The sequence below is a fragment of the Oncorhynchus mykiss genome, chromosome 9 (assembly GCF_013265735.2).
Source record: "Oncorhynchus mykiss isolate Arlee chromosome 9, USDA_OmykA_1.1, whole genome shotgun sequence".
Classification (NCBI taxonomy): Eukaryota; Metazoa; Chordata; class Actinopteri; order Salmoniformes; family Salmonidae; genus Oncorhynchus; species Oncorhynchus mykiss.
Genome location: NC_048573.1, coordinates 71983304 through 71996851, shown reverse-complemented (window position 1 = coordinate 71996851; position 13548 = coordinate 71983304). Strand labels below are relative to the sequence as shown.

The following is a 13548-nucleotide window of genomic DNA, read 5'->3' as shown; positions in this document are numbered from 1 at the left end:
CCAGGCCCAACTGGGTAACGACACCACGGTCCAGGAAACTCTCGTCGGCGCCCAAGTCGATGAGAGCAGGCAGAGGAAAAGCCTGGCTCTACCACACAAGGGTGCCATCAAGCACGGGTCGGGGGGGAGATCGGCAGGCGATTTGGCTCAACAGTATATCCCCCACTACTGCTGAGCCACCTCTTTTGCTTGACACAGGGATCAAGTAGAGACAAAGTGACCAACCTGGCCACAGTATAGGCAGCTCCTAGTGCTGATTCGGCGCTGCATCTCTTCTGAAGAGAGACGGGCCCGGCCGAGCTGCATGGGTTCATGTTCTGGAAGAGACTTGGGGATGGAGGCAGTCGGAGAAGGAGAACAAGGCAAGGAAGCAGATGTTATGGTGCATGCAACCTTACTTTCCCTCTCCCTCTGACGCTCCCGGAGACAGTTGTCGGATGCGGATGGCGAGAGAGATGAGCTCATGAGAGCATTCTGGAATGCTCCCTGAAGGGCGGGCCTCATTCCAGCCGCTCTCAGCAGTGAGGGTGCGAAACTCATTTGCCATTTCAGTGACACTATGGGAGCCTTGACGGAGGGACAGAAGTCGTTTAGCGGCATCCTTATTGCAGACAGGGTGGTCAAAGACTCTTCATCTCCTCTGTGAAGCTGGAGTAGGAAAGCAAAAGGGGGACTGTTTCTACCAAAACACCGTGGCCCAGGAAAGCACTGCTCCACAGAGGCATCCAATCAGGAAGGAAAGCTTGGCCCGTTCGCTAGCGTAAGAGTAGGGCTGTTGCTCTGCAGGTCAGAAAAGCTCAGTGAAAACTCCTTGACGTGCTCCAGAAGGGTTTTCAGGGCTTGGTCATGTTGCTCGAGCGGGGCACCTTGGCCGGTGAGGGTTTGGTGGAGAGGATCTAAGTCTGCTGGGTTCCTATCTGTGGCCAGATCTTACTGTTAGGCGGGACGGAGCAGGTTAATCCAAGTGCAGACTCAGACTAGGAGACAGGGATAAGGTAACTAAGGTATTTATTGAAAAGCAGGGGGGGGAGATGGGTGCAGGCCAGGGGAAACTTGGGCGGGTAGCAGGGAACCAGTAACTGAGGCAAGGGGAGTAGGGGCAGGGTAAGCAGGTCAAGAGCGGAATCGAAGGAAGCAGTAGAGTAGGGAAGCAGGACTGATGAGACAAGGGACTGGAGACAGGGACCAGAGTCAGAGCAGATGGAACTGTAGCGGAGAGAAAAGCAGCGTCAGGCTAGGGGAAAAACTGGCACAACAGGATAACAAGCTCTATGCAGGAACAAACATCTTGAACCGCAGACTGACTGAGCAGAGGTTACGATCTGTCAGCGTGGAAGTGGCAGGGCTGAGTCCTTTGTAAGAGATCTGCTCTGCCCTGTGGGGCAGAGCAGGGGCTGCACAAACCCGGTGATTACATTAATGGACAAGCCAATGGAATGTGCGTACTGCGCTTCAACATGGTTGAGGACGATGGACGATTCACCAAAATATTCACCAGGATAATTGAAATGATCTTGAACGTCCTCATCTTCATGTTATTTGTCCCCTCCCTGTCCCCTTCCCCCGGGCCCAGGTTGTTTCAGAACCCTGAGAACTGAGAGGCAGCAGAACATCACAGACGTCAGCATAGTTGAATGTAGACATTCCAATCAGAAGCACACCGAACAAACCGGCCCCCAGAACTATCAGCCAGGCAACGCCACAACAGCTCACCCTAGCTGTTTGTGCTCCACGCAGATGCAGCACTGGAACAGGGGGTCGACCAGTGAACAAGAGACCCATACCAAACGCTGCAAGACTTGAGACTGCAGTTGTTTTGATGTGGTATGCTGAAAACAGAAGAAAACGGAAGACGGGTAGAAGAGGACGTCGGACACACGGCCAGGTTGAGAGAAGAAGAACTCGCTCCGGTCACTATCAGCCACAGGAAGTAGCCATTGGTGGGGACACTCAGGCTGAGATTGATTTCACAGGAAGTGAAAGTGTTGATGAAAATCCGTTGTGCATAAAAGTCAGCTAACTGAAAGTTCTGTTTGTCTCTGAGATGTTAATGTGTTGTGGGCTTCAACACGCTTCGACAGTGATAAAGAGTTGTTACTAGCATTGGTCCTGTTGTAATGCCACGGTAAAACATGAATCAATCAAAGGATATCAAGAGTCAATTCTATTTCTACTCAGTCAATTCAGGAAATCAATCGATATTAGCAGCACAAAATGATATGTTATCGAATTAACTAAATTATATGTTATCAAATTAACTCCCATCTTATTCATCACATCTGATACATCTAAATTCCACAAAACTAACCCTTTCTTACATTAGACAGTGTCAGAGATAAAAGGAACACACCTGAATGGACGGAGTTCTCCTCTGGTCTGGAAGGTGTTGAGGAGACATTACATAGACAAGATGATGCTTGAGTGCTGCAATACACACACACACACACACACACACACACACACATACACACACACACACACGCCTGTGTCTTTACATTGATGGACCACACTCGATATGCAAATGTTGACATGCAAAATGTAATCTATATCACGCCACTATATGCCACGTTGTGTACTATGGATGTGTCATGGGTATGGTTGGGAGTTTTTTCTTCCAGGTCAAATGGTGCTGAAGGTTTACCATATAATGAATATATTTGAATATAATTATAGGGTCGGTCTGGGATTGGTTCATACATTTTTGTTAAAAAAAATGTACCTTAAAAATATGATATACTGTATAGCCATTGATTCTTGAAGAATATAACTTGTAAATGCCTCATGGGCATAGACACCCTACACCTTGCTGTCTATTTTACTTGACCTCTGACCCCCTAACCTCTCAGGGAGTGTGGGCGATGCCATCTCTGTGATGAAGCCTGACGTATTCGTGTCAGATGATGGAGGTTACACCTGGCTACAGGCCCTGGAGGGACCTCACCACTATGCCATCCTTGACTCTGGTGGACTCCTGGTGGCCGTGGAGCACTCTGCTCAGCTCATCAAAGACATCAAGTGCGTCTGTGTGTCCATAAGAAGGGCTCTGGTCTAAATAGTGTACTATATAGGAACAATAAGGGCTATGTGTTCTAAGTAGTGTACTATATAGGAACAATAAGGGCTATGTGGTCTAAGTAGTGTACTATATAGGAACAATAAGGGCTCTGGTCTAAGTAGTGTACTATATAGGAACAATAAGGGCTATGTGTTCTAAGTAGTGTACTACATAGGAACAATAAGGGCTATGTGTTCTAAGTAGTGTACTACATAGGAACAATAAGGGCTATGTGTTCCAAATAGTGTACTATATAGGAACAATAAGGGCTATGTGTTCTAAGTAGTGTACTATATAGGAACAATAAGGGTTCTGTTCTAAGTAGTGTACTATATAGGGAATAGGCCAGGGAGTCATTTCAGAGGGCGAGGCGATGCAGGTAGCCTGGATCCCAGTCTCAGGCTATTCTGCTGTAAGACAATACTGGTATCCAGGCTAGAATGCAGAGGCCTCGAAAAAACCTAAAGAAAGAGAGAAAGAACTGAAACATCTGCTAGGGCTTCCATAGAAAACCACGTTACGATTTAACACACCCCGTGGCAAATGTTCTGACGTAGGGTAATGTGTTCTTTCCTGTCAGGTTTTCCACAGACGAGGGCCAGTGCTGGCACGTTCACCAGTTCACCAGCGATCCCATCCACTTCACAGGGCTGGCGGTGGAGCCGGGGGCGAGGTCTATGAACGTCAGTGTCTGGGGCTACAGAGACTCTCTGCTCAGTCAGTATTGGGTATCTGTCACCGTCGACTTCCGAGAGCTGCTCACTAGAACCTGTGAGTACCAGGAGATACAATTAAACACTTCACACTACTTAGCCAACCTGAGATGCACTGTATTGGCCTGGTTACACATCCGCACAACCAGTCTAAAGGAAACTGATGTAATATAGATGGGACTGACTGGGGTTCAAACCTGGTTGTCTTTCACACCTCAAAGAACTGTGTCGGCCCGCTGAGCAAAAGCCTCATGTCTGTTTCTCAGGTGAGGACCAGGACTACGTGCAGTGGCTGGCGCACTCTGATGACATCAGCGACCCTAACGACGGCTGTATGCTGGGTTACAAGGAGAAGTTACTGCGTCTGAGGAAGGCCTCGGTCTGCTGGAACGGACGGGACTATGAGGTCAACAAACAACCCACCCCCTGCCTCTGCACCCTGGATGACTTCCTGTGGTCAGTGGTTCAATTACTTCAACTGTTGTTTTGTAAACTGTAAATTCATGGGCATATTGCAGTTGTGTATTGTAAAGGAGAATAGATTAGACTAGATTAGAATATATCCAACTTGACTAGATTAGATGAAACTAGACTAGATTAGAATAGATTCAACTAGACTAGATTAGATGAAACTAGACTAGATTAGAATAGATTCAACTAGACTAGATTAGATTAAACTAGACTAGATTAGAATAGATTCAACTAGACTAGATTAGAATAGATTCAACTAGACTAGATTAGAATAGATTCAACTAGACTAGATTAGATTAAACTAGACTAGATTAGAATAGATTCAACTAGACTAGATTAGAATAGATTCAACTAGACTAGATTAGAATAGATTCAACTAGACTAGATTAGATTAAACTAGACTAGATTAGAATAGATTCAACTAGACTAGATTAGAATAGATTCAACTAGACTAGATTAGAATAGATTCAACTAGACTAGATTAGAATAGATTCAACTAGACTAGATTAGAATAGATTCAACTAGACTAGATTCAACTAGACTAGATTAGAATAGATTCAACTAGACTAGATTAGAATAGATTAAACTAGACTAGATTCAACTAGACTAGCTTAATTTATTTTGTTCAGGTCAGCACATCAGAAACATACAAACAATTCACAATGTTGTCTGTCCCTGTCTGTCCCGGTCTATCCCTCCCTCCCGTTCTGTCTCTCCCATCCTGTTTGTCTCTGTCCCTGTCTGTCTATGTCCCGGTCTCACTCGGTCTGTCCTTGTTTAACCTGCTCCACGCTGCCCCACCTTTAGTGACTTTGGGTACTATCGTAAAGAGAACAGCTCTGAGTGTGTGGAGCAGCCGGACCTGAAGGGCCACCTTCTGGAGTTCTGTCTGCAAGGCAAGGAGGAGCTGCTGCAGACCAGAGGGTAAGGCTTTAGTCTCTGTGTTCCAACCTGGGTCTCCTGTGCATAACGAGACCGTGTTAGCCCACTGAGTGAAAGCCTAGGCATTAGCTTGGGGATGCTAACACAAGCATTCCAAGTCTCAAGACAGAGCTACTCATCACACAAGTGTGGCTCACCAAACCACCTCCATTACCTCAATTTTTTATTTATTTTAATTTTATTATTTCACCTTTATTTAACCAGGTAGGCTAGTTGAGAACAAGTTCTCATGTACAACTGCGACCTGGCAGAGATAAAGCATAGCAGTGTGAACAGACAACAACACAGAGTTACACATGGAGTAAACAATAAACAAGATTAAGATACACGACTGACCACTAAGCATGTCCTCTTGGTCCACAGCTATAGGAAGATCCCCGGGGATAAGTGTGAGGGAGGAAAACAGCCGGAGAGAAAAGAGATCGACCTCAGTAAGAGGTGTGTCAGTGATCTGCTGGGACCTCAGGAACGACTGGTTAGTAGAAATATATGTCAGTGAATCTCATTGGTCCTGGTCTACAATGGACCATAATCCATTGGTAATCTGGTGAGTTTTGACTCCAAGCAGAAAAGCAGTCAATTACATCCAGTTGAATTGGGTCATAATAACGTTCTATCAACCAGTTTAGCCTGCTGGGGGTGGAGTCAAAACTCCCCAGACTACCAATGGATCTCATTGGTCCTGTTATGTAACAATTGACCACTGCAACATGTCTATGGAGGTGATGCTGCACCACTGTCAGTAGTAATGTTAACATGACTTTCTTATTTGCTGCTGTAAGTCTTACTCTACTCTCTCTATCTCTGTCTGTATCTCTCCGCTCCTACAGATAGACGGCCATCTGTCCAGCTCTGCACCCATCATAGTGACTGTTTTAATCATTGTGCTGCTCGCAATCATAGCTGGGGTCCTCATCGTCAAGAAGTATGTCTGTGGTGGCAGGTCAGTAGAGCTGTTTTTATGATTCATTATGTTTTAGATCAGGTCAGTAGAGCTGTTTTTATTATTCATTATGTTTTAGATCAGGTCAGTAGAGCTGTTTTTATTATTCATTATGTTTTAGATCAGGTCAGTAGAGCTTATTATTCATTATGTTGTTTTAGATCAGGTCAGTAGAGCTGTTTTTATTATTCATTATGATTTAGATCAGGACAGTAGAGCTGTTTTAATGATTCATTATGTTGTTTTAGATCAGGACAGTAGAGCTGTTTTTATTATTCATTATGTTGTTTTAGATCAGGACAGTAGAGCTGTTTTTATGATTCATTATGTTGTTTTAGATCAGGACAGTAGAGCTGTTTTTATGATTCATTATGTTGTTTTAGATCAGGACAGTAGAGCTGTTTTTATGATTCATTATGTTGTTTTAGATCAGGACAGTAGAGCTGTTTTTATGATTCATTATGTTGTTTTAGATCAGGACAGTAGAGCTGTTTTAATGATTCATTATGTTTTAGATCAGGACAGTAGAGCTGTTTTTATGATTCATTATGTTGTTTTAGATCAGGACAGTAGAGCTGTTTTTATGATTCATTATGTTTTAGATCAGGACAGTAGAGCTGTTTTAATGATTCATTATGTTTTAGATCAGGACAGTAGAGCTGTTTTTATGATTCATTATGTTGTTTTAGATCAGGACAGTAGAGCTGTTTTTATGATTCATTATGTTGTTTTAGATCAGGTAAGTAGAGCTGTTTTTATGAGTCATTATGTTGTTTTAGATCAGGACAGTAGAGCTGTTTTTATGATTCATTATGTTTTAGATCAGGTCAGTAGAGCTGTTTTAATGATTCATTATGTTTTAGATCAGGTCAGTAGAGCTGTTTTAATGATTCATTATGTTGTTTTAGATCAGGTCAGTAGAGCTGTTTTTATGATTCATTATGTTGTTTTAGATCAGGACAGTAGAGCTGTTTTTATGATTCATTATGTTTTAGATCAGGTCAGTAGAGCTGTTTTAATGATTCATTATGTTGTTTTAGATCAGGTCAGTAGAGCTGTTTTAATGATTCATTATGTTGTTTTAGATCAGGTCAGTAGAGCTGTTTTTATGATTCATTATGTTGTTTTAGATCAGGACAGTAGAGCTGTTTTTATGATTCATTATGTTGTTTTAGATCAGGACAGTAGAGCTGTTTATATGAGTCATTATGTTTTAGATCAGGACAGTAGAGCTGTTTTAATGATTCATTATGTTGTTTTAGATCAGGACATTAGAGCTGTTTTTATGATTCATTATGTTGTTTTAGATCAGGACAGTAGAGCTGTTTTAATGATTCATTATGTTGTTTTAGATCAGGACAGTAGAGCTGTTTTTATTATTCATTATGTTGTTTTAGATCAGGACAGTAGAGCTGTTTTTATGATTCATTATGTTGTTTTAGATCAGGACAGTAGAGCTGTTTTAATGATTCATTATGTTTTAGATCAGGACAGTAGAGCTGTTTTAATGATTCATTATGTTTTAGATCAGGACAGTAGAGCTGTTTTAATGATTCATTATGTTTTAGATCAGGACAGTAGAGCTGTTTTAATGATTCATTATGTTTTAGATCAGGACAGTAGAGCTGTTTTTATGATTCATTATGTTGTTTTAGATCAGGACAGTAGAGCTGTTTTTATGATTCATTATGTTGTTTTAGATCAGGACAGTAGAGCTGTTTTTATGATTCATTATGTTGTTTTAGATCAGGACAGTAGAGCTGTTTTAATGATTCATTATGTTGTTTTAGATCAGGACAGTAGAGCTGTTTTAATGATTCATTATGTTGTTTTAGATCAGGACAGTAGAGCTGTTTTAATGATTCATTATGTTGTTTTAGATCAGGACAGTAGAGCTGTTTTTATGATTCATTATGTTGTTTTAGATCAGGTCAGTAGAGCTGTTTTTATGATTCATTATGTTGTTTTAGATCAGGACAGTAGAGCTGTTTTTATGAGTCATTATGTTGTTTTAGATCAGGACAGTAGAGCTGTTTTTATGATTCATTATGTTGTTTTAGATCAGGACAGTAGAGCTGTTTTTATGATTTATTATGTTGTTTTAGTACTGTATGTCCAGTTGTAGCCAGGTACACATTCGGAAAGTATTCAGACAGCTTGACTTTTTCCACATTTAGTTACGTTACAGTCTTATTCTAATAAATAATAAATAAATAAAATCCTCATCAATCTACACACAAAACCACATAATGACAAAGTGAAAACAGGTTGTTGTTTTTTATTTTTTTTATTTTTACAAATGTATAAATAATAATAATAATACCTTATTTACATAAGTATTCAGACCCTTTGCTGCGAGACTCGAAATTGAGCTCAGGTGCATCCTGTGTCCATTGATCATCCTTGATGTTTCTACAATTTGATTGGAGTCCACCTGTGGTAAATTCAATTGATTGGACATGATTTGGAAAGGCAAACACCTGTCTATATAAGGTCCAACAGTTGACAGTGCATGTCAGAGCAAAAACCAGGTCATGAGGTTCGAAGGAATTGTCCGTAGAGCTCCGAGACATGATTGTATCGAGGCAATACATCCGAGGAAGGGTACCAACACATTTCTGCAGCATTGAAGGTCCCCAAGAACACAGTGGCCTCCATCATTCTTAAATGGAAGAAGTTTGGAACCACAGACTCTTCCTAGAGCTGACCTCCCGGCGAAACTGAGCAATCGGGGGAGAAGGGACTTGGTCAGGGAGGTGTCCAAGAACCCGATAGTTACTCTGACAGAGCTCTAGATTTCCTCTGTGGAGATGGGAGAAACTTCCAGAAGGACATCCATCTCTGCAGCACTCCACCAATCAGGCGGAAGCCACTCCTCAGTATAAGGCACATGACAGCCCGCTTGGAATTTGCCAAAAGACACCTAAAGGACTCATACCATGAGAAACCAGATTATCTGATCTGATGAAAGCAAGATTGAACTCTGTGGCCTGAATGCCAAGCGTCACGTCTGGAAGAAAACTGGCACCATCCCTACGGTGATGCATGGTGGTGGCAGCATTCATGCTGTGGGGATGTTTTTCAGTGGCAGGGACTGGGAAACTAGTCAGAATCAAGACAAAGATGAATGGAGCAAAGTACAGAGAGATCCTTGATGAAAACCTGCTCCAGAGCACCCAGGACCTCAGTCTGGGGTGAAGGTTCACCTTCCAACAGGACAACGACCCTAAGCACACAGCCAAGACAATGCAGGAGTGGCTTCTGGACAAGTCTCTGAAGGTCCTTGAGTGGCCTGAATACTTCCCGAAGCTGTTTTTCTGATTCATTATGTTGTTTTAGTACTGTATGAAGTGCACAAAGAAGTGCAGAGAGCAAAGAGGCTGATCAGTAGTTTAGGGGAGAGCTGTAGAGCGCTTCTAATGATCCGAGCCAAGCTATACTGACCCAAGCTATACTAAGCCGTTACTCATGCACCCTAGTTTCTGGCACAACAATCATGTGAAAGGGGTTTAAGGGGCTCAGTGTATCTGTGTTTTGATTGGCTCCCCCAGGTTCCTGGTACACAGCTACTCTGTCCTACAGCAGCATGCTGAGGCCCAGGGACTAGACGAACCCCTAGACAGCAACTACACTCAGACCAGAAACATGGCCGACTTCCACGACGATTCAGACGAGGTAATGTTACCATAACACTTACACGTCCTTTTTGTTTGGTTATTTGTGTGTCCTTAGCACGTACTGAACAGATACAATATAGGTCAATACTTGGGTATGGGAATGGCCGTCTCTCCATTGCCTCAGTGTTTTCTCTAGTCCTTTCTGTGAAAAGTCCACTTCCATAGAAATGTTTTTGTTCTCTGTGCTTCTGTAGGATCTTCTGGAGTAACAGGTTGAACATGCAGCTCCCAAGAGGACCTACTCGTCTCCTGTCTGTCCTTTACAACCCAGAGACTCCTGCAGCTACAAGAGGAATCTAGTCTCCTGTCTGTTCTTTACAACCCAGAGACTCCTGCAGCTACAAGAGGAATCTAGTCTTCTGTCTGTCCTTTACAACCCAGAGACTCCTGCAGCTACAAGAGGAATCTAGTCTCCTGTCTGTCCTTTACAACCCAGAGACTCCTGCAGCTACAAGAGGACCTACTCGTCTCCTGTCTGTCCTTTACAACCCAGAGACTCCTGCAGCTACAAGAGGAATCTAGTCTCCTGTCTGTCCTTTACAACCCAGAGACTCCTGCAGCTACAAGAGGAATCTAGTCTCCTGTCTGTCCTTTACAACCCAGAGACTCCTGCAGCTACAAGAGGAATCTAGTCTCCTGTCTGTCCTTTACAACCCAGAGACTCCTGCAGCTACAAGAGGAATCTAGTCTTCTGTCTGTCCTTTACAACCCAGAGACTCCTGCAGCTACAAGAGGACCCACTCGTCTCCTGTCTGTCCTTTACAACTCAGAGACTCCTGCAGCTACAAGAGGAATCTAGTCTCCTGTCTGTCCTTTACAACCCAGAGACTCCTGCAGTTACAAGAGGAATCTAGTCTCCTGTCTGTCCTTTACAACCCAGAGACTCCTGCAGCTACAAGAGGACCCACTCGTCTCCTGTCTGTCCTTTACAACTCAGAGACTCCTGCAGCTACAAGAGGAATCTAGTCTCCTGTCTGTCCTGAGGCTTACTGCTCTACATCGAAGAACATGTTTCTTCTATCTGTACAACCAGAGGCTCGCTGCTGCTGCTCTCTTCTTCGCCTCCTGCTACTTCCTCCTTCCCTCCCTCCACCATGACCCTTGACCTCTAACCCCTGACCTTCCAGCGCCTGGCGGAGAGTTGTTCCAGTGCAGCTCTCATCAGTGAGGTATCCAATGAGGCTTTGTGATCTGAGTGAGACACAGCCAGAATTCAGCAGGAGACCAGAGGTCCAGTCGGGTTGTTGTGGTTGATAAAAAAAAAAAATGTATTCTCCAAGTTCCTTTTCTGTTGGGATGGAATGGTGTGATGGTTCTGGAATGCTGGTGAATCTGGAATCATGGAACTGTTGTTTTAGAAGCTGTTTTATGGTCTTTGGGAGCTTCTCTTAATATCTACTGTAGCTAGACTCTTCAAAATAAGTGAATGTAAACAGCACCATGATGACATTACGGGTTATACATGCCTCTCTCATTGCTTGGGACTGGGGATCTTGGGAAATATTACGTATACGTTTCTATTGAAGACATGTCCTTTTTTCCCCCTCCCCTGCACTTACATAAAGATCTTTCATTTTTCATTGATGTGATTCGGGGTTGGGACTATGGTAAATAGGTTGTAGTTAGTTACTGTGGCTTGGTAAAATTATTCTACCAAGCCACCCTATTCTTAACTATTTTTTAACTATTTTGCCTAAATGATAAGATGCAAGTGGAAATATTTATAAGCATTTAAAGTTGGATAGCAATAACATGTTTAGATCCACTGTATCAACACGCTAAGCTTTCATAGCAGGAATCAACCTCCTCCTCTAAACTAAAAGGATTAATCCTAACATGAGAATTGTGTACCTAACTCAAACATTCACCTTCTAAATCATGCATTGATGTCAATGGTGTGAAAAATTCGTTTTTTTTTTTTTTTAAACTCAAGTTATGATTTGGCTATATTAGAACAATAGAATAAGTCTATCTAAACATTGTATGCAGTTGTGACTGCCTAAAGCAGTAAAAAAAACGTCTGTTTAGTTTGAGTCAGAGGGGGGGAATGTAGTATACAAATAGGTATTCACCTCATGCCTCCTCATTTCTCTACACAAATGATGTTTAATATGTTGAGCTAATCCTGCACTAGTGAAAGTAGACCCCAATGTGAAGGAAGGACTATAGGAATCAATCGAACGTAAACAAAGGCGCTAAGGCCACATTTTGTTTTTAGAAATGTAATAACAGTCACATAGATCTGGACATCTTTAACGAAACCATTTTTGTTAGAAGAAATTGTTTTATAAAGCTTAACAACGTTGTATGGATGTCTAGCAGTTTTGCCACTGGCGTGTCTGTGTTCAGTGTGTAGAACAGACCTCTTGTCTGTATGTACTGTACGCTCCTATCTGAATATGATGAGCTAATACTACTGAATTACACATTTTTATTGTGGTCACCACATTACCTGAAAAATGTCATTGACTTAAGTTTCACCTAGACTAGGGTCATTCAAGCCTCGGAAGCCCATTTGGAACGATGGCCTTGGGAGACTAGGGTCATTCTAGCCTCAGAAACCCATTTGGAACGATGGCCTTGGGAGACTAGGGTCATTCTAGCCTCGGAAGCCCATTTGGAACGATGGCCTTGGGAGACTAGGGTCATTCTAGCCTCAGAAACCCATTTGGAACGATGGCCTTGGGAGACTAGGGTCATTCTAGCCTCGGAAACCCATTTGGAACGATGGCCTTGGGAGACTAGGGTCATTCTAGCCTCAGAAACCCATTTGGAACGATGGCCTTGGGAGACTAGGGTCATTCTAACTGGGAGTATGCACCTGACAGGCGGCTTCCATTTGTTCCTAATACTATAGTCAGATACAATTGTTTTTAGAATAATACATGTAGAGAGTAGAAGCTAAATTAACAGTTCTTGTAGGCTTGAATGTTGGAAAAACAAGGCGCTGATGATAGCTTCCCATTTGAACTAGGCTACTTTAAATACTGTGGAGTCACATGATCTCTCTCTCAATAGTTTGCCGTTTTAAAACATCCTTTCCTCTTCCTCTTCCTCTCTTCTGTTGTCTTCTACGCCCCTTTACACGGTGAACTGGTATTTATTTAGAATGATCTGATTGATTCGGAGTGCAGTAATGTAACTTATTGTGTGGATGGTTATACAAATCACATTTTATTGGTCACATACACAAATGCTTGTAAAGTGCCTAGTAGAGGGGGTAGGGTCTGTCCAGTGTGTGTGTGTGTCTATGAGGGTCTGTCTAGTAGTCTTTTTAGAAGGAGGGGGGGGTCTGTCTAGGAGGGGGGAGGGTCTGTCTAGGAGGGTCTGTGTAGTAAGGGCTGTCTAGTAGGGTCTCTCTAGTAGAGGGCTCTGTCCTGTGGGGTCTGTCTAGGAGGGAGAGGGGTCTGTCTAGGAGGGGGGTAGGGTCTGTCTAGTAGAGAGGTAGGGTCTGTCCTGTGTGTGTGTGTGTGTGGGGGGGGGGGGGGGTCTGCCTAGTAGGGGGGTAGGGTCTGTCTAGGAGGGTCTGTCTAGTAGAGGGGTAAGGTCTGTCTAGGAGGGTCTGTCTAGTAGAGGGGTAGGGTCTGTCTAGGAGGGTCTGTCTAGTAGAGGGGTAGGGTCTGTCTAGGAGGGTCTGTCCTGGGGGGGGGGGGAGACACCCCTAGATTGGCTAACTATGTAAGAGCAATTTTAATGATTCCATTCCTTGAATTCAAACCAATAAGACGTTACATGTTGACCTGCAAT

The 13548-nt window shown here is 43.1% G+C and overlaps 1 protein-coding gene across 1 annotated transcript in view; it reads left to right on the top strand.

Annotated features, from left to right (window-relative positions):
- The window catches only part of LOC110531272 (sortilin), a 50680-nt gene extending 38962 nt beyond the window's left edge, over nt 1-11718 (top strand). Inside the window, exons 12-19 of the mRNA XM_036988931.1 lie at nt 2847-3015; nt 3636-3826; nt 4035-4224; nt 5047-5163; nt 5545-5656; nt 6012-6124; nt 9676-9799; nt 9996-11718. Coding sequence (XP_036844826.1) covers nt 2847-3015; nt 3636-3826; nt 4035-4224; nt 5047-5163; nt 5545-5656; nt 6012-6124; nt 9676-9799; nt 9996-10010 — 1031 coding nt within the window. The 3' untranslated portion in view covers nt 10011-11718. The remainder of the gene's footprint in view (nt 1-2846; nt 3016-3635; nt 3827-4034; nt 4225-5046; nt 5164-5544; nt 5657-6011; nt 6125-9675; nt 9800-9995) is intronic.
- The last annotated feature ends 1830 nt before the right edge of the window (nt 11719-13548 follow it).